This window comes from Triplophysa dalaica, chromosome 18 (genome assembly GCF_015846415.1).
Source record: "Triplophysa dalaica isolate WHDGS20190420 chromosome 18, ASM1584641v1, whole genome shotgun sequence".
In the NCBI taxonomy this organism is placed as follows: domain Eukaryota; kingdom Metazoa; phylum Chordata; class Actinopteri; order Cypriniformes; family Nemacheilidae; genus Triplophysa; species Triplophysa dalaica.
Window position 1 is genome coordinate 8,639,323 of NC_079559.1, and position 26,894 is coordinate 8,666,216.

The following is a 26,894-nucleotide window of genomic DNA, read 5'->3' on the forward strand; positions in this document are numbered from 1 at the left end:
TCTCACTGGCAATTATATGGTATGTTGTGTGATTATTTTCTCCAAATGTATTTGCCTCTTTTTATGTTTATTGGGTTTTTTAAAACATTTTTATCTTGCAGAATACATTACTTTAAAAACCTGTTTAGCAGCCTACTGTTTAGTAAGTGAAGCAAATAAAGTACTTGTTTGTCTCTTAAATAGTTACGTGTTCTAACAACAACAATAAACACGTAGGCTATCTTTTGTCGTACATTTTAAAGTATTTATTTACATTGTTTCAATTGTTGAGTGGCATCCGACACTGCCCGTTTCCATAGTAACGATTGTAAACAATGTCATTGAAAGTATGAGCCCGTGCAAATCCAACATCACCTAAAAAGCAGAAATATGCCGAAGAAAAAAGCAAACAAGGGCAAAGGGAAAGGGTGAGGAAGGACAATATTTATTTGCATCTATAATCATGGTATTAGATGACTGAGTCTTCTTTGATGCATAATTTCTGAATAACACATTCACAGAAAAGGTAAGAAAGACGGGAAGCATGAGTCTAAAGCCGACAAGGAGTCAGAGATCGAAAAGTTCAAATCAAACGCTTCGTTATGGGAGGCCAAGTTCAATATCACGGAAATTTCGCGTGTGGAGTATCGCGAAGCTGCTCGCGCCCTCGCCAAAGGCAACGAAGAGCTCGCGAACCAGCAGTACAGAAATGAGAACGACACGGACGATATCATTGAGTTTCTGAAGAGAACAGATCGAGAAAAAACAGCAAAGGTTAGTTTGCATTGGTCATAAACGCTGATGCTACTGATTCTTTTAGACAGAACAACTAAATATGTCTTTTGGATATTCATGAATAAATTATGTTAATAAAATGCATACCTGTCTTCTGTGTGCATTAAGATTGCAGCATTAGAAGAGCAATTGCAAAAAGAGAAAGAAAAAGACTCGTATGAGAAGGATCTCTTGGTAAGGAACTATCTTCTTGTATTTTAATATTACCACATTATTTATGGTGAGCAACTTCCTTTCTGGAGCAAACATAAAGGGATAGTTCACCAAAAAAGGACAATTTTGGTCATCATTTATAATATTCTAAACTTGTATAGTTTAACTCTTTCTTCCTTGGAAAAGAAGAGAATAATTTTGATATTTATTCTCAGTGGTTATGTGGGGAAGTTAGTGGGATACAATGCTGTTTACTTAACAGCATTCTTCAAAATATCTTCTTTTGTGATGAAAAAAGTCATACAGGTTTGGATTGGAAAGAGCATAAATAAATGATGCAATACTTTTTATTTTTCTGTGAACTTTCCCTTTAAATTGAGTAAAATGAGCTGTTGTATGCATGGTAACACTGCAGTTTTTATGCCTGGAATGTTACCGTATCGGTTCCTATTGACCGGCTCTTGCAGATGGCTGAATATATGCAGAAGATGGATGCTTTAGAAGAAAAGTTTCAGCAGCGGTCAATGGACTTCCAGAGGGTTCACAGAGAGCTCAAAACCATCAAGCATTTCCGCAAAATAAAGGCCAATATGGAAGAAGAACTGATAAGTGTACTGCAACTATGAAATATGAAAATTCATACAGATAGCAAAACAAGTAAATAAAGAGTAAAAAAATGTGCTTTCTGTTCTTCTCGCAGCTGAGAGAAAGAATGTATGTGGCTTACAATAAACACAACGACAGTCAGATGAGATCTCAGTACAAGTTCCATACTGCACGGGTGAGAAAACCTAGTTATGAAATATATTAGGGATCTACCCAGCGATAGGAATAGACAGATAAAGATAATTCTTAATATTACATTCTATGAACTGTGGCAAATTTGTCTATATTTGTTATCTTTGTATCGATCCTTTTAAGTACCATTTTAACATCAATCTATAGCTACTTTCCATGAGATAGAATCTGTTATATATTTAAATAAATTATGCTCAATGGACCTGTCTGCAATATCTTCTGCTATAGATACACCTTGAGAAGGAAGCAGAGCAAAAGATCAATCAGCTGGCAGATCGTGCACATCATGAGGCCGTTGTGTAAGCAATCCCTATTGTCACTTATTCATTTTATTCCAGTTGCAATATATGTCAAAGATTGCATATAGAACCATTTTAGGACATGTACGTACGTATATGGGTATGATTTGTGTTTGTAGATGCTTGTAGATGCATTCACGAGTCTAATCAGTTTAAATGGCTCTCAACAGGCAGCTTGATGCAGTATCACATACTGTTTTCACGGAGAATGTGCGATTGAACGAGGCACTGAGTTACCATGTAAAAGAGGCTGAAGAACTGAAAAAGAGAAATATAGCTTTAACAGACAGGAACGCCTCCCTTGCCTTACAGAAGGTAGTTTCCTAGTTATTTCACAGTAAATTATATCATAAACTTGAAAAATAAAAAACAGATATATGATTATTTTAAATGAGATGGCAACAGAGCTTGTTATTGACAGATACTGACTGTCTAACTCATGGTTTGCAGGAGACAACTGAACTGATGAGAAAGAAAGCTGATTCCCAGGTCAGAGCCCAACAAAATGAGATCTCCGAGCTCCAGGCTAAATTGGACACACTTGAGCAAGCTCTTGGCATTATGGCAGGAGAGTTTGAGCAGGAGAAGAAAGAAGTACAACAGCCTGCTATGGTCAGTATGCAGGGAGATATCACACACCTTAAAAGGCTGGAAATGCTTCTAGCCGCTCGTGAGAAGGAGCTGGACCAAGTGAAACGTCTAGCAAAGAGCATCCTTGAGCAGCGCAAAGAGCTCGAGCTCTTCTTTCATGAAGCTCTTGACCACGTGAGGACTGAAATTAGAACCCAACAACAACATTACAGGTAAGATAATGTTATGGAAAGTAAGGTCTGCGTTTCTTCCATTTTCTGCATCAAGATTTTGAGTAAATAATTGTTATAAGCACAATCTGATGGGTCTGAATAATGTTGTGTGAGTAGACAAGAGGCTTTGAAGGCGTATCGCTGGAGGATGAGTGAAGCTCGATCTGGAAGGTCTGAATATCCTCGCATACGGACCTTCACCAATGTTCCACACAGCACCAATGATGTTCACACTGACCTAGAAGAGGCGGAGAAATGGTGTGCAAGTTTTTATTTAAAATATTCTTTAATTATGTCACTGATAAAGAAAAGACACCAATCCAAAATAATTTTTATTTTTTCCAAATTTGCTAGGCAAGTGTTTAAATTAAAATGATTTTTGTTTAATTCTGTAAACTAGTGTCCCAAATTCCAAATAAAAATGTATTTTTTGTGCATTTATCTGGACAAGCGGTTCAAGATAACAAATTAGATGCATTTTGCAGATCTCAAATAATAATAAGCTCATGCTTATTTGTAAACAAAATACCAATATTTTTTCTTTGTTTATTTGGATATGCCCTTTTATCACAACATGTTCGAGTTTTGTTTTGTTTGTTTTGATTATCTTATTTAAATCACTGTTAGGTGACTTTATATCATTCGTAAGGTTTTTTTGTGAAGTTCTACAGACACTGGACTGAAATGGCCACAATAGATGCAGAAATGCGGATTTATGGCAAGACTGGATCGGTCTCTTATTTTTTTCCCTGTGGCTGTAATTTATGATAACAAAAAGAAAGACCTTTAACAATCAGCTTTTGTTCCACTTATTAGGGTAAAAAAGTGTGACATATGAACGACTAAAAAGCTAATAGACATGGACTAAAAGCCACAAATATGCCTTTTTTTTCTGGGTGATAGAGATGAGTAATAACACTGTGCCATTTTAGGAGTAATTTGAAGAGTAACGGTGTGGACATTTCTGATCTGACCTGGGAGCAGAAAGAGAAACTGCTCAAGCTGCTCTATGCTAAATTAAATGGGCAAAAAATACGGTAAGGAATTAAAGTAATTTCATCTCAGAAATCGACCAATTTCATTAAAGATCTAATACGAATCATTGTGTTTTCTTAAAAAATAACATACATTTCATATTTCTTCTCCATTTGGTTTATAGAAAACATTTGCTGACTTGGCAGATCCAAATTCATGAAAAAACCACTGCAGACATGTTTTGCTTTGGTTTGTAGATGTTATAGATGTGTAACTCATTAAATTACAACCAGATTCTGCAGTTCTAAGAATTTAGCTGACTCTGATAGACAGAACAGAGTTCTCTTTGATTTCTTTGCAATTCAGAAATTCTGGTTACGTCTGCCAAATACTCAAAGAAACATGTCATGCGTTGTGTAGCAATAGAAAACACAAGGCTACAAGACCATCACTCTGTGTTTTCTACAGTTCTCTAAAATTGTACCATGTTTTTATTCGCCTTCTGACAGGAAACCAGCTCAGCCCCCAGCTCTACCAACTTCCTTATCTGAGAGAATCCAGGATAACAGTGATGCAGGGTGAGGCCGCACACCACGAGCTATCCTTATTTTCTAGAGTACGTTTTCTATTTAGGGTGCATGCTTCACATAGATAATTCAGCTTGGAATCTTATGATCTTATGATTTTCTGTAATTATACCTGTTTTTGTTGATTTTTGTGTCTTTCACAGGTTTACAGAGGACAAGTATAGTCGGAGCTTTATAACACAGATCCAAATGCCCAATAGGACATCTGACCGCTGTTTCTTACCAGCAATTTAAAGGACTGTACAACCTTTCATACAGTATTATATTCAGATATTTCATTTGAAACATATAAGAATTATGAAATGAGGTTTGAGAAAAAATGAATAATATTATAACCATTGTGGTCTGTTGCAAACTTCCTAAAAAGACAAGGAATATAGCACAGCTAGATTTAGGGTTACTTGCATTTAAATAAAATATTATTTGAGAGTGGAGTCTGTATTTTGATGATGTTGTATCTTCTTTGTTTACAGATTTTCTATTATGTAAGAATAGGAGGGCAAATGTGAACCCGGACAACAAAACCAGTCTTAAGTAGCACGGGACATTTTTAGTAATGGCAAAAAATACAGGGTATGGGTAAAAATGACAGATTTTTCTTTTGTGCCAAACATCATTAGGATATAAAGATCACGTTCCATGAAGATATTTTATACATTTTCTACCGCAAATGTATAAAAACTGTATTTTTGTGAGTGGACGGCATGCCACAGTGCCTCAGATTAACAACTTCAAAGGCGAATTTCTCAATATTTAGCTTTTTTTGCTTCCTCAATTTCCAGCTTTGTAAACAGTTGTTGTTCCGCCATATATTGTCCTATTCTAATAAACCATATGTAAATAAAAAACTTCTTTCTTCAGCTTTCAAATTATGTAAAAATCAACAACAAAAAAATTGGGGGTCACAAATGGACAATTCGAGCGTTACGGATGTGACATAAAAACGCAGAGGGAATGTGTTTGTTCCCAATATACTGAACCATTTCTTTATATTTAACTAAACCCTTGTTGATAGAGTTTAAAATCAGAAAAATATCAGTCTATGCACAAGTTTTATATTAAAAAAGGGTAATAAACATGCGCTTATTGATGTGACAAGAAATTGACAGTTTTTGGGAGACAAAAATCTTTGTAGGATTTCTAGAGAAATGCATGGAGAATGGATTCCTATTCATAGAACATGATATAGTTACTTTATTTCATTTTCATGTGTCTATTTTTGAGGAATATGTAGCTACCCTTAAACTTTGGAGACCTCAGATGGGTATTTGAACCACCAAATGTTGATATCTGAAATAAAAGCCTTGGTAAAAATAGTAAGCCTGACAATTTCAGGGAATTGCCCAAATGTTTTCAAGGTGTCTGGTGTTTTTTGCAGTGCAAATTCAATGCAACCAAAATATAAAAAAATATCATGAATCTGCAATAAATATGATATGCAATCTTTTTTCGTACTTGTAAATTGTTTTGTTAATCTGAAATTTGCATCGTACCTAACTTTCTGCTGGTTTTATCCGGGTGTGAACGCGTAACAGGGGGCGCACTTGCAAGCTCCATTTCCTTTACTGTGACTTTCATTTCTAGCAGTACTAAGGAGAGAAGCGAACGGGATAACGTTAGCGTTCACGCCACCCGGAACCGAGCAACTTTCGCGTAGTCACATTCCAAGCATATCTGGATCTACTGGCATGAATTAAACACGTAGTGTCGCTTCGCTTATAAACATACGAGTGCATGTTCGGCCTGTTTCGCTTGTTTGATACTTTATATCCTGTTTATCTCTGCACGAGAACTCGGCTACCTTGAACCGCAGGCGACACAGGGAAAGCAGAAGTGTCTCAACTCGCCTCGGGGGCTCGTTCTGCAGGCATGTCGCAGAAAGAAAGACCCACTTTCCACCGACAGGACGTCAACAAGACGATATGGGAGGTCCCCGTGCGCTATCAGAACTTGTCTCCGGTCGGCTCGGGTGCATACGGAACCGTTTGGTAAGTTAAATATATTGATGTTGTTCTCGCTGGCGGACGAAATGCCCCATTCATTCTCATGGGCCCGCAGCATTGCACCGCGTTAGCAAACTTGCTAATAAGACTGAAGTTCTTCGTCTGTTTCAGGAGACCGAGTTGCCGATTTAATGTATTTGTAGTGATGCAAAGAGATATAATGTGTGTAGTTATGCTTCATATACATGCTTAGTCAAGCTTGTTGTATTTCCCATAACGCACGCACGCACGCACGCATTCCACCTCAGCTCGAAGTGATATTTACGTGTGTGGAAACGTGCGCTTATAGGGGCGCAATGATTGAAACATGTTGCAACAGATTCGACATCGAGAGCTAAAGGCTTCACAATGCTATAAACTTGATAATATAATCGTCTTTACATTATGGTATTCTAGTTTTATGTTAACGATCACGCCTTTTTGTATAGCGTGGTCTTAATTCGGACATCTGGTGGGTACTGTCCTGAATGAGGTCACCATGCATGCATGCTGTATTGGGTTGTGAGACACAAGCTATGAGTCATTTCTCCGTGTAATTTCACGATGTCAGTGATTCATGACACTTAATTTCTTGTGGGGTGGTTGTAACACCCAAAATGAGGTGCAACACACCGCACTGAGCTCATCCTATAGCTTATGAGCGAACCCTGTTTTGTGTGATGAGAAAGTTTGTTGGTGGTTTGTGCTGAGATTTCCCTCCACTCCCTCAAATAAAGATGAGGTATGAAAATATGATATAATCTATGTTTTTTAGAGGAAACAAGCACATTTCAACATCTGAGCACTTCTGTTTTTGTTGAACTCAAAACAAAATGCAGCATTATCTAACTCTTTAATGCTTCCAAATGATTTCAGAAAGGCCTCTGTGATATTTAACTGCCAGGTGTTTGAAGGTCGGGCTCGTTTTCTAAATGACTCCTTTTACTGGGAGTAGACAGATTGTTTATGCACCAAAGTGACTGTTAGAAGTTTTAATGCTAGGCAACCACGCTATCTAGATTAGATTTCACCGGGGCTTTATTGTGTCCGCGTAATTGAATATCTGATGAACAGATTGCATGGGGTTTGAAGTGCCATGCTCATCTCTCTGGCAATGCACTGTACTCGATTCCTACATTATATTGAAAAAGAGAGCGCAGAGGTTTAAAAGTGGTAGGCCGGCGAGTTATAGGATAACAAATAATATGCTATGTGTTTTGAAATTGTGGTTTAAAATTCTGATTATTATTTAAACACAGATGTTCTGTTTTTGCACTTTTGTGACATGTTTGACCATTTAGTTCCCTTTCTCAATCCTTGTGTTGTTTCCATGAGGAACTGAGAACTTGGCAGATTTTTGGTTTTAAAGACAGAATTGAATTCAATTGGCATTACATAAGATCATCTATAACTTCTGTCCTGCTGTAGCATGTCTGAGTTCCAGTTGTGCAACAAATATTATGAAAACAGTGACATTGTGTTTGAATCATGCTTACTGTTTTGCAGCTCAGCGTATGATGAGAAACCAGGGTTGAAGGTTGCTGTTAAGAAGCTGTCAAGGCCTTTCCAGTCCATCATTCATGCCAAACGCACCTACAGGGAATTACGGCTCCTCAAGCACATGAAACATGAGAATGTGAGTTTGGATCCTTGATACTGTTAAATCCACAGGGCTGAAACGATTAAGGTTAGGTAATGCCGGTGGTTTTCATTATTTTTTACTCACTGTTATTGTGTTTAATATGACTGGTTGACTTATGTTTTTATTGATGTTTTTCATCATTGGGACCAGATAAAACAAATGCACCATTCAAATTGTGCACTTTATTTTAGTCAGAAAGTCAGATAGTACATTATTATATGTTTATGTAGCAAAGGAATTTGTTTTGACGACAAATCAGAAGGAGCTTCCAGTACACAGAAACAAAAATATTACACAGAGACCATAACACAGTAATACACAGATAAAAAAAACGTTTTCAAATCAGTCAGATTTACCTATAATTCTATAATACATGTTTTAAAATATGTTCATTTTCATTTTTTAATGCTGTTTTATTTGTTTTTATCTGTCTGAGAATTCTAGATGTTGTAATTCAAGATTTTCCCGGTCAGGTTATGCAAGACAGAACATGCTGTACTAACCAATCTTGATTTGTGTTTTTTTTTCTCTCTTTGTGACTATAGGTAATCGGCTTGCTGGATGTTTTCACACCTGCCACCAGCCTGGAAGAGTTTAATGATGTGTGAGTCGGACTGTTACTTTCTCTCTTAAATTAGTAGGCAACAAATCTAAAACATTTAGTTAGATTTGGAAAAATACATTCATAACAAAAATCCTTTTATTTCAGAGTCAACTCTCAGATAAGGCGCTTTTGATGTAAACAGATTTGTTTAGTGCAACGGGAGATATTTATTTTGTTTGATCTTGGCACATCATTTTCTGTTGTGTACACATAGTTTCAGAAACGCTTGGCTTCCAGCGCTGGCAACATTTAGTGTAACCTCACTGTCTGCCTAAATCACTCTTTTTGCGTTTAGCCCTTATATCTGATACTTTAAGCAGAATAATGTTTTATTAATCCCACGTTCTTTGCTGGATGAGTGTAAGCTTTTAGATAGGCTCTCGTGGTTCCACGGAGCTTCTGGTTCCCACAGAGACAAAGCTATTTGTGCTTGTTGGCTCCAGCCTAGCAGCCAGGAGTTAGCGGGGAATGCTACTGAGGAAAGAGCCAGGTTGTAAAAGCAGATGCTGCATTCACTTAACATCAGTGTTTCTGCTAAAAATAGTCCTGTCTCACAGGCATGAGGAAGGGCATCCATGTTCTTCACACACACACGTTTACGAAACAAGGAGACACGTGTGTGCCAGAACAGAGGATTTGTAGAATAAACAGACTTCCTGTGAATATAGATTTTCCAGTGAAAATGTGTGTTTTTGCTGTCTGTGCACTGCATCTGTTTTTTTTCTTTGTTTGTTTGTGTGGAAGTGGTCTTTATTTACATTGCAGTTTTTTCTCTCTAAATCCCTGTGGGGGGTGAAATGTATTTATTTATTATTGCTATGGGTGAGTAGCCTATTGGGTGGAGGGAGTGTTTCTCGGATTAAGCCGCATTTATTTTAAGCGCTGCTGTGTGTTGAACCATAGTGTCTTAGTTTGGCCTGAAACCCCGCCCTGCTGATATAAGTCAACGCTTTTGTGAGATACCATGAGGTCTTTGAAAGGACAATGTAGTGAAATATACTGTTCATGTGGTAAAATTAAATATGGGAGACCAAAACGTTTTCACATCGATGGCATCCATTAAATTGCGATCCGGTTTGTGTCATTTTCCAAAACCATTCCCTCAGTCCTTCTTATAATTGGATGTCTCGGTTTTTCCCGACATTGTCATTTTTGTCAATTTATTAATAATGTTAAACAAAAAAGTGCATCCTGCTGCCGTAGTATTTTTGCAGTAGTTAGTTTGTAGCCCAATATGCAGCACTGTCAAACACTTGCTAGTGAAATAAAATTGTTTGTCAGAACAGAACATCATGTTTCCTTCAACAAAGTCTTTGTTTCACTTTGGGCATGATGTACAACAGGTGTTGGGATAATAACATTCTTCTTGTGTTCTTGTGTCTGATTGGCAGGTACCTAGTGACTCATCTTATGGGCGCTGACTTAAATAATATTGTAAAGTGTCAGAAGCTGACTGACGATCACGTTCAGTTTCTCATTTATCAGATCCTCCGAGGACTTAAGGTAATTAAGAAGAAATAAATTACACTTGTTATTTGTAACAAATACAAAAATGGATCTTAGCTTTTTAGTCTGATAAAGACAGAGATTGCAACCTCCACTTTATTTGTGGTGCATTGTTAATTTGCTTCAGAATATAAGTTTATTATAGCCGAAATTATATGTATTATAAACAATATACATTTGATTAGATTTAAGTAGAATCATATTTTAGGTAATGTGATATTATTTTATAATTTTTTTAAACTAGGAACTTACTTATCACTTTGTACAATTTAAGATGCTCTAAAAAAATATACAAATAGCAATGAAGTAATATTTGTGAAAGATAATATCTATACAAATGTTTCAGTTTGTTTATCTATCTCCTAACATAACTCTCTTTTTTTTTTTATTAGTACATTCATTCAGCAGACATCATTCACAGGGTAAGTGTTTCCTCTGGGGTATGAGAAGTGGCCTGCAGGGTTTTTTAAAGCATCTCCCTGGCGCTACAATGTTGCACGCCCAAGCTCGCTTTTATTTCAGGAGTATCTTTATAAATCTTTTGTCTGTATAATATTAGTTTTTCATTGATTTCTACAGAATTGGTTTGTCTTAAATTTATCTAAATAAAGGATGTTTAGCATGCTAAGAGTACGCTAAGAGTTACCACGGACACATATGTAAAATTAGTTGGAAAAAAAACACTGCTCAAAAAATTGTCTTATTTGCATCATTAATCATACCAGAAATGTTCACTAATTGTTTTCAGGATTTAAAACCCAGTAATCTTGCAGTAAATGAAGACTGTGAACTTAAGGTGAGTCAGAGGTATTTAGGTTTAGTCACAAATTTTGTTTGGAATATTGTTTAATATACACGTATGTCTGTCCTCTTATCTCTCTCAGATCCTTGACTTTGGTCTGGCTCGACACACTGATGATGAGATGACAGGGTATGTGGCCACAAGGTGGTACCGTGCACCAGAGATCATGCTCAACTGGATGCACTACAACATGACGGGTAATGCAACTCCACCAACATGTGATACAGTAAACGTCAGTCAGTTTATTGTTTGCTGAGAAAGAAAGCAGTCATTTTAAAGTGTATTATGTAAAGGTGCTATTTAAAATAATCAGATGCTCCATCTGAGAAATATGACACAATGGCTGACATCACTTTTATTTACAGCAATTACTTGCAAGTGTTTTTAAAAATACAATATGATTCTATCACTGCTGAGGAATTAACATGAAAAGATTATCTTTTACTCTTTTGAGGCGATGGGATTATATCACAGTTTCTGCCTTGTGACCAATTTTACACAAATGGCCCATTGACAACATAGCCGGACCAGAAGAAATTGTTTTGGTGAAGACTTGAAACATGTGGTTGTTGTCAAAGTCTGCTTTATAGTCAGTTCTGCCACATGCACAGTACATACATATAGAGGATTGAAAATGCGTTTCTCCCAGAACAATGGTGCATACAAATAAAACAGAATAAAAAAATATAAAAAAAATCAGATAAATGCAGATTTATCTGAATTTAAATCTGCAAACCAGTGAAATATACAACAGTGCAGATGTGTGGTAGTGCAGAGAGCTTATCAGTTTGTGTTAAGTCTGTTTCTGATGTGATTGCTTGGCTTTGTTTTGCAGTGGACATTTGGTCAGTGGGCTGCATTATGGCTGAACTGTTGACGGGCAGGACTCTGTTCCCTGGCACAGATCGTATCCTTTTCCTCTTATTTCCCCTCACTGACCTGCAGTGCGCTCTCTGTAAATTGCTTCATGGCTTCGAGCCACAGAAGTATATCAGTATTATTGCATGATTTTCCAGGTCATTCAAAAAATGAATTTCAATGTGTGCCCTAGGCCCAGATAACTAATGAAAGTCATGGACGTTTAGGCTTAATTTAGACGTTTGTTTATTTGAGCTCTGAAGTATTTAACGGGCTAGATGTTGCTCCTTGAATACTTGTATTGAGTAAAAAACACTTAATTGAGGATTCCATTGCGTAGAAAGTATAGTTTTAATGTATTAATTGACAATATTCAGTCTTAAAATACACCAAGTAATTTTCAAATGGTCTTGGAAATTAATTGGTTTAAAAGTGTGCTTAACTAGATTTAGTTTTATGCAGATTTGAATCTATTTTCCTCTTCTTGCAGTGTGTTCTATGACATTAATGTGTAGCACGTGTGTCTGTCAATACACTGAACTTTTGTTCCCTCCACCTCCAGGCTGTGCCCCATGATGCAACAGTGTTAAGAACGCAATAAAACATCCTGCAGGAGATGACATGCCTTTATATTTTCAACGCTCTTTTTCTGTCTCGCTTGTACCCCAGTGACTAATTTTTCTTCACATTTCAGCACATGCAGAGTATTTCCCTCCAGCTTTGCATATTCGACACTTCGTATCCTGAAGGTCCTGCCTGCTCTCTATGCATCGGGCCTACAGCCATGGAACACAAATGCTTGCCAAATATTTTCTTTCTCTCACAGGCAGAACACACCTGTGTAGCTACTTCTGACTTGCTTTTGCTGGGCAAGGCTGAACATATTTTAACCTCTGCTATTTTTACCAGCTTGCTTGTCTTTTCACACGTTACCAAAGCTTCTCTGCTTCCCTGTTCTTTAAGCACAGCTGAAAATAATGGTCTCCTGCTTTACTTTTTGTGATGTCTTAAATATCTTCTTTCTGAAGCACAGTGAGACAGCGGTCATCAGAGTTGCCTTACAAAACACGCTTTTTCTTTAAGAGAAAGTGATCTATTTGTCAGATATGGTGACCCAAACCCGAAATGTGACCTTTGCATTTAACCCATCCAGTGAGTAGTAAACACACGTACAGCCGGAGCAGTTGGCAGCTAACACTGCAGCTCTTGGGGAGCAAGTAGGGGTAAGGTGCTTTGCTCAAGGACCCCTCACTTGTTACACGCCGGCCCCAAGAATCGAACTGGCAACCTTATGGTCACGAGTCTGACCGTATAACCATTAGGCTACGACTGCCTTTAAGGTGAAGTTTAGGAAGCCGAAGACTCCGGATCTCTCCTGTTAAGTCATAACAGTTTTCCTATATATAATATTACTAGACATCGATCAGTTGAAGCTCATTATGCTGCTAGTTGGAACTCCTGGACCTGAGCTGTTAATGAAAATATCATCAGAGTCTGTGAGTTATTTGGGAGGTGCTGGTTTGCTTAAATGGCCTGTGTGTGCTTATTTTGGAAATCTAAAATAATGTCTGTCTAAATTAATGTTTTGGATGTCTTACTAAACCTAACAAGCTTGTTTTTGTCTTTCCTGGCAGTATTTCTTATGAACTGAATTGATTACACTTCCAATTCAAAGCATGGTCTTCACTGGATATCAGTGCGGTTTATCTCTGCATCTTTCTTCTTTCCTCCCTAGAGCAGTGGAGAATCGCAACATAACGTCCGCAAAACCTTTAATAGATATGCATGACACTAAATTTGTTTACCTTGAGCTCCTTGACCTGCCCTTCAAAGATATTAACCAGCTTCAACAGATAATGCGACTGACAGGAACTCCACCTGCCTCCCTTATTAGCAGGATGCCTAGCCATGAGGTGAGCTCACTGAAGCCCAATCCCCATGTGCAGAATACTCATCATGGCCTTCACTTGCAGTCTCATTATCTTGGTCCTCTATATAAAACGCTTAAAGCATTTATGGAATGAATGCATTTAACAATAGCAGGATGGAATCTTCTCCACTTACTCTGGGGGGTGACTTCTTTGTACTCTGTCCTTCAGTTATTCATTGATCTGTGTGAGCTGAAATTACTGTCTGTCTTTGCCAATACAGAGCCCTCTGCCTTCTGAAGCTTCATGTTTGTCGCATTATTCAAATGGCACTGCATACTGACACTGTGGATTTATGATTCACAGGGTTAGTAATGTATTTGAAAACACACAAGCGCTTGCAGTCATGGGGATTATGTCGAGAATTTCTAACGTGCATGTGTCTTAATCTTAATTTGCAATAAGCAGAGAAATCTTAAAGAAACAGTTAACACAAAAACAAAAATTCTGTCTTATTTACTTAAGTATATGTTGTTCCAAATCTGCATAAATGTCTTTGTTCTGATGAACACAGAGAAAGAATGCTGGTAACCAAACAGTTCTTGGACCCCATTGACTACCATAGTAGGCAAAATGTCTAAACTTCTTTTATTCTGTTAAACACAAAGAAGATAATTTGATGAGAAAACAAACAGTTCTGGGGCACTTTTGACTACCATTGTAATTGTTTCTACTATGGGAGTCAAAAGTGGCCAAGAAATGTTTGGTTACAAGCATTCTTCCAAATATCTTTCTCTCTGTTCATCGGAACAAAACGTTAGATACAGATTTGGAACCGTGCGAGGGTGAGTAAATTATGACAGAATTTTATTTTTGGGTGAACTGTCTGTTTAACTTTATAAATGACAGTGTAAAATGTTACTCTGTTGGATAGGTTACCGTTAAACTGTTTAAGTTTATTTGATCAAATTTGTCCATTTCAATCCATAGGCTCGTACTTATATTAACTCCCTGCCTCAGATGCCCAAGAGGAATTTTGCTGATGTGTTTATTGGGGCTAATCCACTCGGTAAGGACGCAGATTGGTTTGTGTGTATGTGCACATGCATTATATTTTGTCAACAGACAAGGTACTTGATTTGATTGTTATTATATTTTAAAGATACCTAACTCTTGTATGTTTTTAGCTGTGGAACTTCTGGAAAAGATGCTGGTTTTGGACACAGATAAGCGCATCACAGCCGCTGAGGCTCTGGCAGATCCATACTTTGCCCAGTACCATGACCCAGATGATGAGCCCGAGGCTGATCCGTTCGACCAGAGCTTTGAGAGCAGAGAGCTTGATATCGAAGAGTGGAAACGTGAGTCAGCTGAAGAGAAAAATGATGCTCTGTTTATGTGTAAAATGGCATGTGTAATGTTTGTTGTAGTCGGAATCTTAATCGTTTATTTTCTGCACAGGTCTGACTTATGAGGAGGTGATAAGTTTCGAAGTGCCCGTCTTTGAGGGAGATGAGATGGAGTCTTGACCTTTTCTGCTGGATTGCAATCAAACCTTTACTACTTTTACAGTAATGCTGTAGCTTGCAGTATTCTAAATCAGCCAATCAGTATGATTTTCGTCCTTTCATTTTTCTTTTACATTTTAAATGCCGTCTGTTGAAATTGCAAGCGCCAAATAGAAGGAACATGGAAAACTATTTTATTACAGAGTAAATCTTTTCAAATGAAATATCAGTCAGGTGAAAGCTCTAGACCTTTTTTATTTTGTAATATCCATGTGTAACATTCATACAAGTCCTGGACTTTAGTTTGTTTTGTTTGTCGGAACCTTAGTTTAAGTTGTGCTGTTATGATTTTTTTAGTAACACAATATAACATGCTTGCAGAGATTTTGTCAGTACAATGTTCAAAAAACATTATCCTTATTCCCAGTCAATTCATGGACATTACAAATAAATTGTTAAATTGGTGAAACGTTCAGATTGCTTGTAAATATAAGTTTGTCTAATCTTTTTCCCCATCTGTAGGTCTTCTGTTTCTGCTCTTTTTCCAGATTTTGTGTATGTGTGTTAGAGATTAAAGGTTTGAGTCTGATGTGTGTCTGCGTGTGTGAGAGTTCAAGTGAGGTTCCTACTGTGTATTGTATGCAACCTCAATGTATGATTCTGACTCCTAGTCATTTTTAAAATGTTATTAACTGAAACTAGAGTAAGATATTTATATACTGTTGAGGTGATATTTATAAACATGAAAGGCTGCATCTGTCTTCTTTAGCACCACATAAAACATGGAATCAAACATAATTGTTTACTGAAAATAAAGGCTGGTATTTTTCAGAAACCTCAGTTTTGTCTGGATTTTTTGCTTTATGGTGAAGATAAAATGGATTTGTTTTGTTTTGATTCTTCTAAAATAATGTTAAAAAAAGTAAAGTGACGTTGGCTTGAATAGGCCTACAACATAAATACAACGTTTCCTAACGCATTTACAACACGTTTACTGCTATTATCATGAAAAGCTTCAACATTACTGTTGTTACGAATGTTGGTGTTACTGTTACCATGGTACACTGCGAGTGTCGCATGCATTGAAATTGCTTTCTTTTGGTGTGTTGAACTGTAAAAAGTGGCGTGGTAGGTTAACATAAATACTGTAGTTTAAATACTACATTTTTGTTTTCCACTACGTACCATTTTATGCAAGGGTTAAACACACGTACGAGCTTTTGACATCTTAAAACGCATAACGAATCGTGGACGCGCAGCAACCAAGACGCGCACGTTACGAGGCGCGCGCATGCGCAGTGCCACCCAAGCCGCCAAGGGGCCAACATGGAGAGAAAAGGTAATCTCTTCCTTGTCTTTCTATGAATATCATTTGCCTTTTAAAACTACACCGACTGCCTGCGAGGCAGGACGACTAATTTACATTCGGACTTAAATAAACAATATAGCATTGGAGCAGACAGATGTGCGTTTTGCCCTGTCTTAGGACGCATGGGCTGATGTCTTTAGCTTTAGCCTTTAGCCACCGAGACTGCAGCTCCAGTGAGAACATTTTATTTTTTCTGACGCCATAGAAACATTTCCTTATTTCGTTGAATAACGCTATTGCATAAGCGATTTAACTTTTCTCATTTGTTTAAGACGTCAGTGCGTGTGTGGACGCGCGCACGTATTAGGCAGATGAGAGTTCATATCTTCTGTAACGTTATTTCTATTTTCTGTCGTGGAAACTTCATGAATTTCTGTTCAGCCTCATTCTTGCATCATAATGTTCGCGTCGTTACAAAAATGCAAAAATCCAATAAATGTTTGACATTCTCGTGTACAGTAATTTAAAGCGAAACGTTTCTTTCACGATAACTGTAAACACACAGATATGTATTGTTTATGTTCATACAGAAGATTACAAAATTGCCGGTCTGTGTGTTTCCTGTTGTAATGCCATGTTAAATTTGGAAGTCATAAAGGCACACAGAGATATTTTTTACTATACTCGTGTATTCGTTACAATTATTATTTGCGTTTTATTGTTCTGTAACTATGCATCTCTTATATTATTCCAGTTCTGGCACTTCAGGCGAGGAAGAAAAGGGTCAAAGCCAAGAAGTCGACCAAAAAGTGAGCTGTTCTTCATTCCCTTCCTCCGGTATTTCTTTAGATTGGGAATATTTAAAATTTTACAAAGAGGAAGTTAGACTAAATCTTGGAAGGGCTGGCTTCATACTTCTGAGTAATGCTTGTTTCTCGAAGGTTTCCCTGGTCCGTGTAGATCTGGCTGCTTTGGTATAGCATACTCTATGGTGCAGAATGAGTCATCAAGGATTTACTGGCAATTTAGTCCTAGTCAAAAGGCACAAAGAGTGTTGAACTTATGATCATTTACTTTTAAGCAGAATTTTGGCATGTCTTTCATACACTTCACTCTAGGCTGATGTGAGACGAAAGAGAGGTGCTTTCTTTGATAAGGTTAAACCAGGCATGGACTGATGCAATCTTTTTGTATGCAAGTTACCATGGGGCCGAGTGCTTAGAAATGCCCTGTATCAATTATCTCATTGTATATCAAAACTGCTTGTGCAATAGACAAACAAAACACTGAGTGTTCTACTGGTGCCTCTGGGATCGATTTAAACAGTGTGTTGACTTTTATATTTGTTTATTTGGGTCGTACTGAAAGATGCTTACGAACGTTTGATGAACTCATTTGAGCCAAATCAGACTCGCAACGTTAAATTTGTTGACTTTTAGGGTTGTGGATACTTTTAACTATACAGAAATGTAAATGACAGGTTTTGAAATACTTTTCAATCTGTTTTATTGAAGACACAAAAATCAGCACCATAGATTGCCTGTCAAGGGGAAGACTGGTTTTCTATACGCTAAGTGGTACATAAGAATGCACATTCTTACATAACTGTTGACCTATATGAAATGTACCATCATCCCTCAGGCCAGCACATCCTCCACGCGGGGCAACTCAACAGGAGCCCCCTACAGAGACCCAGATACAAGAGCCCGACGAGGAGATCCTCGGCTCTGATGATGAGGAGCAAGAAGATCCTAATGACTACTGTAAAGGTAAGAGACGCACGGCTCAATAAATCTCTTTTGACATCAGAAGTTGCTTCTCTAGTGAAATGGGACTAACAGTTGCTGAAATTACAGAAAGGGTTGCACTTGTAAAACAATGCAGTACTTCCTTGTTTTGCAGCTTTTTTTTGAAGTCGTTTTTCCTTTCATGTTTATGTTGTTTAAACTAAATTTGTTCTTGATAGTTCAACAAAAATGGAACTCAAATGTGACCCTGTATCACAAAACCAGTCTTAAGTAGCATGGGAACATTTTTAGCAAAAGACAAAAATACATTGTATGGGTCAAAATGATAGATTTTCCTTTTATGCCAAAAATCATTAGGATATTAAGTAAAGATCATGTTCCATTGAGATATTTGGTGAATTTCCTACCTTAAATATATGAAAAACATATTTTTATGAGTGAATGCCCTGCCACAGTGCCTCTGATTAACAACTTCAAAGGCACTTTTCTCAACTCATGCATCAATAGAAAGCTTATTTATTTAGCTTTCAGATTATGTAAACATCTCAATTTCGAAATTTTTTCCCATAAAACTGGTTTTGTTTTCCAGGGTCACATGTAACAAATTAATTCTTCTGTCGACTCTCCCATGTAGCTTTGCATTTCTGCTATACGTGGATTTCTATTACCATGTTCATTTTTTGCTTTTATATTTATACTACTATGATTTAAAGTGATATTTTATAAAATTTTGACATGATTATTTTATTGCTCATAAAACGAACATAGTAAAAACTACCACTATAGTGTCATCAATGGGTTTTTGAATGCGAGCTGAGAAATATTCCTTTCATTGTTTAGGAGGCTATCACCATGTCAAAATAGGGGACCTGTTTAATGGTAAATACCATGTCATCCGGAAACTGGGATGGGGGCATTTCTCCACTGTGTGGCTGGCTTGGGACATCCAGTAAGACTTTCGTCATGCAAATTATAATGTTTTTTTATCATCTGCCTGCACTATTTCAGTTATTGGATTTTCTGTTTTTGTATCTGTAGAGGGAAAAGGTTCGTCGCTATGAAGGTGGTTAAGAGCGCAGAACATTACACTGAAACCGCTCTGGATGAAATAAAGCTGCTGAGATCTGTGAGTGTTCTGAACTAATGTCACATTCCCTTCCTTTCGTCTTTGGCAAGCACATTTAGATTTTTTAAGCCAAACTGTTTGCAGTGTGTTTCAGTAGGGTTTTATTTGTTAAAGAACTGCACTGTTTTCAGGTCAGAAATACAGACCCAGATGATCCGAACAGAGAGATGGTTGTGCAGATGCTGGATGACTTTAAGATCTCAGGGGTCAATGGAACTCGTATCCTTGAATGTGAAGAATTGTGCGTGTGTGTGTGAGGGTGGGAAATTGGGTCAACAGGGCTAAAAGCAGGTGCCTTGTGTTATTTTAAGGCACCCTAAATTCTTGTGCTGACTTGAGTGCTGATTTTTGTATTGTTTTGTGGATCTTGGTTACATTTTTAAAACCGTTGGACCTTTACTCGACCTTTTAGACGTTTGCATGGTGTTCGAGGTGTTGGGTCACCATTTGCTTAAATGGATTATTAAGTCTAACTATCAAGGCTTACCTCTGCCCTGCGTCAAGAGCATCATTCACCAGGTAACACGGCACGCCGCCACACAAACAGCTCAGTGTTTACGTAATTGAGGCACTGAATTCAGGACAAGGTCTAATTTAGAGACCGTGGTTACAGATGCTTATTTATTGCGGTTTGCGAAGTTGATTTAATTAAGGATTTAGACTGAATTACCATGAAAACAGACTCTGTGTTTCCATTTTTTATTTTGACTAAATTTGATTAGACAAACAGTAAGATCACTGTCTGCCCTGTTTGTTTCATCTTTGTTATAATCAATTAGATATGTAGAAGTCTGACAGAGGATGTTTTATGATCTTTCTCTTATTTTGGGATCTCAGGTTCTGCAAGGTCTGGATTACCTGCACACCAAGTGTCAAATCATCCACACAGACATTAAGCCAGAGAACATTCTCATGAGCGTTGAGGAGCTGTATATCAGGCGACTGGCTGCAGAGGCCACTGAATGGCAGAAAGCAGGCGCTCCCCCTCCCTCTGGGTCGGCAGGTACGGAATATCTGCTTTTGAAACTTACTTGTGCTGATAAATAGGGACACACTTAAATCCTTTTAATGACTTTAATTTACACACGTGTGTAGTCAGACAGTTGCTGAGAAAATAGTGTATAATGTACATTTCAGTCTTTTGTTGTTTTATTGAAAGCATTCTTATTGTGTAGGTTATAGGCGTGTTTGCTAGCCAACAGTTTGTGTGAAAAAGACAAACATATCTTGTTTGAAGTACAGATTGTATAAACTATTATACAATTATAACAATGAAAGAGTTTGAGAATTCCTTTGCCCTAACCACTTGCGAAAGTTAATTCTGGTTAGGGCACAGTGTTACTCCAAGAATCCCTCCAGATATATTCTTGGAGCTTTTCCTGCCAGCTCATTTAGCTGATTTAACTTTTCTTTGCTCAACTTGTTGTTTCACTTTCATTCACCCTCCCTCCAGCGTCATTCTTAAAATGATGTATTTGCTTTGTTACCTCCTATTGTGTTCTGATGAGTCATGATCTTTCTTTCAGTGAGCACTGCCCCAGCACCTAAACAGGTATGTTTCCTTTACCTTTTATTTCCCAGGCTACACAGATCTTATCATGTATTAGTATTTTTATTTCAATTATTGTAGTTCATTTATTATCAATTGTAATTAAATAACTTTGTTGCTTGTAAGCAATATTGGTAATGAACTTTTGGCATCTTTACTGCTTAACTGCAGCTGCCAAAAATGTCTAAAAACAAGAAAAAGAAGCTAAAAAAGAAGCAGAAGCGTCAGGCGGAGCTACTGGAGAAATGCATTATGGACTTAGAAGAGATGGAGGTTGGACCTGAAGGTGAAGAGGAAGATGACCCTGAGTCCCCTCATTCCCCATCCTGCCACCTACTCAGAGAAGCTTCACTTCAGGACATCGCTGCTGAAGACATAATCAGTTAGTTTCTGTTTGTGCAGTATAGTTTTCTTGCTTATGTAGATAATTGGTAGTTCATGTTTAGGCTTTTATTTGGGATTTGTGGTTAAGAATATGCAAATCATTTTCCATCATGTTTTCCTCCCCCCCTCATATTCTCTTTCTTTACCTCTGGTTATAGCAGACACCAGAGAGAGACTAACCTCAGATGATTCAATGGAGCTCAACTGTAATGGATTTACCCGTAAACAAGACACCCTACTGCACACAAGACACCCCACAGACGCAGAGGACGCAGATCAAAGCATGTATGAGTACTGTAATGGGGCGGAGTCCCCAGAAATGGACCAGGCCGGCTACAGTAACGGCACATCAGGCCAAGAGCAGTTGGAGGAGGAAGAGCTGCACCCCGGGGAGCAAGAACAGCAGAAGTCTAGAACCAGAGCAAGGGAACAGAACAAGGAGAAGCTGAAGAACGGTCAGTGAAGCAGATGGCTTGGTTTTTGGATGAAGATTACAAGGAAAATTTCTCTGGAGAACGTATAATTGGTTTCCTTGTTTTCCTTTTTCTTTGATGCTTTCATGAAAGATAGTACACAAAATTGTATTTTAAAATCTGTGCTTGTTCAACGCTGATGCAGTGTATTAATATTTTGTTGACTGATTGTGGATAATTTGGTGGATTTTATAATCATTGCTGAGATTATTGGAAAAGTTTGTTTTGAAATCCAAAACCAACACATAAAATGATCTCTCTTTTTTTATACATCATTTTTGTTGACTTTACTTCCTGTTTTACAGACAAGTTGTCCTCTGGAAGCCTATTGGTCAATCCATTAGAGCCCCTCAATGCTGATAAGATTAAGGTCAAGATTGCAGACCTGGGCAACGCCTGCTGGGTGGTGAGAATCTTTACCTTTAACATTTCAATCTTGGTCAGTGTTAGGCAGGTGTTAAATCGCATGAAATTGTAGTTTGTGGGCTTTTTAAATATTATTTAGAAAACTGTTAAGGTTTCATTAGCAAAAAATAAACTCAAAAGGGCATAACAAAAGAATATACAGGAAGCATTGTTCACAATTGTTTTGAAAATCAGATTTTTCACTACAATAAAACAAATCAGGAGAACAGACCAAATATTGCAGTTTATGTTCATGCACAAATATGCAGTTTCTGTTTTATACAGATTAGCATATTTTAAATGCATATTTAACTTCTGAAAAAGTGAATTTAAATGTTTAGGAGGACAAAATAATGTAACGCTATGTAATCCTCTATACTAGATTAACCAGATTAAAATGATTATTATTATTTTCCTGTACCTGTGATCATTTCATATAATCTTTTAAGAGGGAGCTTATTAAGAATGTGATTTTCTGTTTTTCAGCACAAGCACTTTACAGAAGACATACAGACCCGACAGTACCGCTCTCTGGAGGTGCTGCTTGGCTCAGGATACAGCACACCAGCCGATATATGGAGCACAGCCTGCATGGTGAAAAACGCCACACACACATTCTTTAACCTTTCTTGATCATTTTTGCTTTCACGTACACTTACAGATGCTGATTTGCACGGGTAACCAATCATTTCTGTTCTGCTTTCAGGCGTTTGAGTTGGCCACTGGTGATTATTTGTTTGAGCCTCACTCTGGTGAAGATTACTCCAGAGATGAAGGTAACAGCGTTTCTATGTTGCATAAAAATATTTATCTTAATCTCTGTTAAGTGAGATTAATTTTATGACAGATGTTTTTAAAATCTCTTTCTTAAAGTGTTTATTCAGTAATGAAACCTTAAACAATATACAATTTGTTTGCAAGTGATGTGTTTTTTATTTGAATTGCTATTTTAGTGGTTGTAGTCCTGTGCTTGTTTCCCTGCTATCAATCAGAGCATAAATCTGCAAAGAGACATATAATATTGTCTCTTCTTGATACTCACTTCCTTCTTCCTCACTCCTTCATCTCTCATTCTTCACGCCTCTTCCACTCCACCTCTTTCTTCTGTCTTATGCCCTTTTGTTTTCCATGTTAAGGACTCATAATGATTAACACCATTGACCAAGGCAGTAATGTGTGTGGGGAAAAGAATTTGTGCAAAGCCTAATTTATTTTACAGTAGTCAAGTTTATTTAGCTTTTTTAGGACCAGTTTGACACTGTTTAAAGTGATCTTTCACCCAAAATTGAATTCATCTTATTCCAAATGTGTAAGAATTCCTTTTATTCTGATAAACACAGAGAAAGATATTTGGAATAATGCTTATAACCAATCAGATCTCAACACCCATTGACTACCATAGTAGGGAAAAACAATGATAGTCAAAAGTGCCCCAGAACTGTTTGCTGACCTATATTCTTCAAAATGTCTTCTTTTGTGTTCAACAGGATAAAAAAATAAATAATTTTACCTACTATGGTAGTCATTGGGTCTTAAGATCTGTTTGGTTATAAGAATTATTCAGAAGATCTTTCTCTGTGTTCATCAGAACAAAGAAATGTATACACATTTGAAACAAGTATTTTCATTTTTGGGTGAAGTATTACTTTAACACAATGGCGGTTACGTGAGTCATGTTCAGGATATACAGGTATTCACAATGACACTATATGGGTGTTACTTTTTATACAGCCATGTATTGATATACAATGCAGTACAATGTAGTGTTAATCTAATCATTGTGATGCTCACGTATCTAGCTGATGTCATGAGACTTGATTTTTAAAAGAGACGAGTTTACATTCTGAATTCTCCAAGCTTCTGTAATTCTGTGAGGTTCAGTGAGTGAATGTTTTCGTCGGAGATGTAAAACTGTAAAGGCCTGCAACCAGTAGTGACGTTTTAACAGTGCTACTGTGAGAATATTATACGTCATGGTCTTGTGGTAGACCACGTTGCACTGGAATCCACTGATGTTATATTCGTAAACATTGAGCACAATAACACTTTGATCCTCTTTCCCTTTATGTTGTCTCAAAGAGGAAGGTAGTTATTGAATTTTCATTACTGAGAAACCTGATGACTGTAGGCTATTGAGTTCCTTCTTTTTGCTTTTTATTATTTACTGTGTTCCATCCCATGCTCATTCTGTTCTTTCCATGTAAGTTCAGACCCCGGAAGCGGCCAGTGTCTCTTTATAGCAGATCAAATATTATGTCAGTAGGGTAGGGGAAGTGACCAAGTTTTCATTTAGTAATTGTTACTGGTAAAACACTTGTTTGTTTTTTAACATTTGCACTGTAGTTGATGAAGAAAATGTTTCAGCCGAGTTGTAAGTTTGTATGACTGAATTTATTAAGATGTCATCCCCATTTTTCCAAAACACATGTTTTCAGGGATACAGTGTGACTAGTACAGTCAAAAAAACAATACAAGCTCCTGAACCTTCATTTGTCGAACCCTGTCCATGTTCCTGCCACTCTCCCCATTCCATGATCTTATTCATTCTGACCCTCTTTCTCCCACTCAGACCACCTTGCTTTGATTATTGAGCTTTTGGGGCAGATTCCCTGTCACTTTGCTCTGAGCGGGAAATTCTCACAGGAATACTTCAGCGGGCAAGGTACGCCTGTCAATCAGGTAGAGCCCTGCCTTGAGGGAGGAGTTTTAAGAGAGCGGAAATCGCAGGAGCTTGAATGACAGCACACCCTTAGGTCACATCTACCTTTATATTGTTTGGCTAACTCGAGATTTTTCAGAAAATGAACAACCTCTTACAGAAAAGGATCAAACTCTTCTTACAAGTGAATGCAGAGATGGTTGTCTCGATCTGACTTCAGCTTTGATCATTATTTTCGTGTTGACGCTCAAGCAGTCTGTTCCCACGGACTGGCTCCAACATAATAGACAAATGAAGTATCTTCAGATTTAAAAGTGTTGCGTGACTCTCTTGAAAGTGCATAAAGCACCGAAAGGCAGTTAAAAGTTGAAAACAGACTTCGGCTTTATACGGTCGAGTTCTCAGAAAGTTAAATCTTTTCAACCTCTGATCTCTAAGTGCTTCGCTATGTGATTGTTATCGTTGTGCTGTCAAGACGTGGCCACTGCGGCTCCTTTTCTCGTTCCTCTCTTCTCTCAGGATGGGTGAATGACTGTATTAACTCTCATCAATTTGTCCTTTGTTTTGTCCTCCATCTCACCCTTCCCTCCCCGACTGACACCCCTGTCTGTGTGTAACTGTGCGATGGTAGACCACATTGCTTTGATCATTGAACTGTTGGGGGTCGTCCCACGCAAACTCATGTTGACCGGAAAATATTCCAAGGACTTTTTCACCAAGAAAGGTAACGTGGCATTTGTGATACATTCTTGAAATTGTACGCATTACAACTAGTAAGTGGAAAAGATTTAACTGTCTTACTAACACAAGTGTTTAGATCTTTTTGTGTGTATTTGTGTTGTGCATGTTGCAAGATGAAAAAAAATAATGGTACAATAAATGATGCATGAACTGAGGTGTCCATGTTAATGCGCCTGCAGATGTGCTTGTTTAGTGGTAAACCTGGGAAGCTAATGGTGTGCTTTCCATAGGTGACCTGAAGCACATTACTAAATTGAAGCCGTGGGGTTTGCTGGAGGTACTGATGGATAAATACGAGTGGCCTCAGGAAGAGGCTGAGACCTTCAGCGATTTCTTACTTCCAATGCTAGATCTCCTGCCAGAGAAAAGAGCCACGGCTGCCGAATGTTTGCGACACCCTTGGCTCGCCCTCTAGTGGCTTCTCAACGCCACTGCACATACTTCAGGCTATCTCTCCGTAAACTCAAGAGACTGCAACAGATCACTTTCCAATTTTTATGGTATATCAGAGTAGTTATTTTTCTGTTCATCTGAGTGTTTTCGTACGCTTGGCTCACCAGAAGAATCTGTCTGTTTTGTTCTAAATGTCGCTTTTTCAGAGTTGAGACGTGCCGTCTGTGATCTTTACACTGTCCCTCTTATTTTGGCAAAAGATGAAACCCATTTAGAGGATTTTTGTAAAACATTAGGATGAAACCTTCCAAGTTATGTGCAATGCAAACCTGAGATAAAGTGGGACTTCAGTGCAATGCACAATAAATTGTTACTAAGGCGGGAAGGATTGTGGGGTATGGAAAGGGAATTGGTAGGTTACGTTATGACTGTAGAGTATAACTTAAGATTCTGTTTTACGTCGATTCATTACACCTCTGTGTTTTCGTTCTCTTTTTCTAAACTATACAAGTGTCTCTTTGTGTGTGTGTGTGTGTGTGTGTGTATGTATTAGTTAAGTAGGTTTTGATCTTGTTTGTCGCAGATTAGATTTTAAAGTCTTCTCACTTATGGGTCAGTACGTAAATGTGTACAAGAAGCTTCCACTCAGTGAGCAACCGTTAAGGGCCACCAAAATGGGATTTTTGGAGGAAAAAACGAAACAAAATGATAGTATGAGTGTGTTGTTGTGTATTTGCTTGTGTGCGCGCATGTGCATGTGAGTGTGTCTGTATATATGTGTACCAAAGAGTTTGCCTTGATCTGTATATTACAGCCATGTACAGTTTTTAAAAGAAATCCTACTATTGCATCTAAGCTAAGATTATTTAGCTGGATAGAAGTGTTTTAATAAAGCATTTGGAAGATGAGTGTACCTTCTTTGTTGTTCTCAAATTGTTACAAATGGAG

The 26,894-nt window shown here is 37.7% G+C and overlaps 3 protein-coding genes across 8 annotated transcripts; all 3 read left to right on the forward strand.

Moving 5' to 3' along the window:
- The first annotated feature begins 309 nt into the window (after positions 1 to 309).
- si:ch211-163l21.10 (basal body-orientation factor 1) lies at positions 310 to 5,089 on the forward strand. Of its 2 annotated transcripts, none has more exons than XM_056773307.1 (12): positions 310 to 407; positions 501 to 753; positions 883 to 948; positions 1,395 to 1,538; positions 1,628 to 1,708; positions 1,954 to 2,024; positions 2,195 to 2,339; positions 2,475 to 2,827; positions 2,945 to 3,085; positions 3,760 to 3,864; positions 4,312 to 4,418; positions 4,533 to 5,089. In XM_056773307.1, exons 1-11 carry the CDS (start codon positions 370 to 372, stop codon positions 4,382 to 4,384), a joined length of 1,470 nt encoding a protein of 489 aa, XP_056629285.1. In that variant the 5' UTR covers positions 310 to 369; the 3' UTR covers positions 4,385 to 4,418; positions 4,533 to 5,089. The 2 variants fall into 2 exon arrangements, with proteins under 2 accessions (XP_056629285.1, XP_056629284.1); XM_056773306.1 differs by having other exon boundaries at positions 4,312 to 4,380.
- An 860-nt stretch (positions 5,090 to 5,949) lies between these two features.
- On the forward strand, positions 5,950 to 15,999 carry mapk14a (mitogen-activated protein kinase 14a). 2 transcript variants are annotated; one of them, XM_056773363.1, is made up of 12 exons: positions 5,950 to 6,377; positions 7,878 to 8,007; positions 8,559 to 8,617; positions 10,009 to 10,120; positions 10,516 to 10,545; positions 10,872 to 10,919; positions 11,008 to 11,122; positions 11,761 to 11,832; positions 13,617 to 13,696; positions 14,642 to 14,720; positions 14,839 to 15,012; positions 15,113 to 15,999. In XM_056773363.1, the coding sequence occupies exons 1-12, from the start codon at positions 6,259 to 6,261 to the stop codon at positions 15,178 to 15,180; spliced, it is 1,086 nt and encodes a 361-aa protein (XP_056629341.1). In that variant the 5' UTR covers positions 5,950 to 6,258; the 3' UTR covers positions 15,181 to 15,999. The 2 variants fall into 2 exon arrangements, with proteins under 2 accessions (XP_056629341.1, XP_056629340.1); XM_056773362.1 differs by lacking the exon at positions 13,617 to 13,696 and adding an exon at positions 13,200 to 13,279 and having other exon boundaries at positions 5,954 to 6,377.
- A 423-nt stretch (positions 16,000 to 16,422) lies between these two features.
- On the forward strand, positions 16,423 to 26,854 carry srpk1a (SRSF protein kinase 1a). 4 transcript variants are annotated; one of them, XM_056773268.1, is made up of 17 exons: positions 16,423 to 16,498; positions 17,223 to 17,277; positions 18,110 to 18,237; positions 19,057 to 19,165; positions 19,255 to 19,342; positions 19,474 to 19,561; positions 19,755 to 19,861; positions 20,180 to 20,345; positions 20,869 to 20,894; positions 21,063 to 21,273; positions 21,434 to 21,730; positions 22,054 to 22,154; positions 22,640 to 22,747; positions 22,860 to 22,929; positions 24,723 to 24,815; positions 25,444 to 25,536; positions 25,784 to 26,854. In XM_056773268.1, exons 1-17 carry the CDS (start codon positions 16,486 to 16,488, stop codon positions 25,966 to 25,968), a joined length of 1,938 nt encoding a protein of 645 aa, XP_056629246.1. In that variant the 5' UTR covers positions 16,423 to 16,485; the 3' UTR covers positions 25,969 to 26,854. The 4 variants fall into 4 exon arrangements, with proteins under 4 accessions (XP_056629246.1, XP_056629247.1, XP_056629249.1 ...); XM_056773269.1 differs by having other exon boundaries at positions 21,437 to 21,730; XM_056773271.1 differs by lacking the exon at positions 25,444 to 25,536.
- The last annotated feature ends 40 nt before the right edge of the window (positions 26,855 to 26,894 follow it).

Coding starts and splice junctions, on each gene's coding strand:
- mapk14a (XM_056773363.1), top strand. CDS start 6,259: ATGTCGCAGAAAGAAAGACCCACTTTCCACCGACAGGACGTCAACAAG. Junction 8,008..8,558: donor AGCACATGAAACATGAGAAT/GTGAGTTTGGAT, acceptor TTGTGACTATAG/GTAATCGGCTTGCTGGATGT. Junction 11,833..13,616: donor TCTGTTCCCTGGCACAGATC/GTATCCTTTTCC, acceptor TGCCCTTCAAAG/ATATTAACCAGCTTCAACAG.
- srpk1a (XM_056773268.1), top strand. Junction 21,731..22,053: donor CAAGGAGAAGCTGAAGAACG/GTCAGTGAAGCA, acceptor CCTGTTTTACAG/ACAAGTTGTCCTCTGGAAGC. Junction 25,537..25,783: donor GGACTTTTTCACCAAGAAAG/GTAACGTGGCAT, acceptor TGCTTTCCATAG/GTGACCTGAAGCACATTACT.
- si:ch211-163l21.10 (XM_056773306.1), top strand. CDS start 370: ATGCCGAAGAAAAAAGCAAACAAGGGCAAAGGGAAAGG. Junction 949..1,394: donor CGTATGAGAAGGATCTCTTG/GTAAGGAACTAT, acceptor CGGCTCTTGCAG/ATGGCTGAATATATGCAGAA. Junction 2,828..2,944: donor ACCCAACAACAACATTACAG/GTAAGATAATGT, acceptor TTGTGTGAGTAG/ACAAGAGGCTTTGAAGGCGT.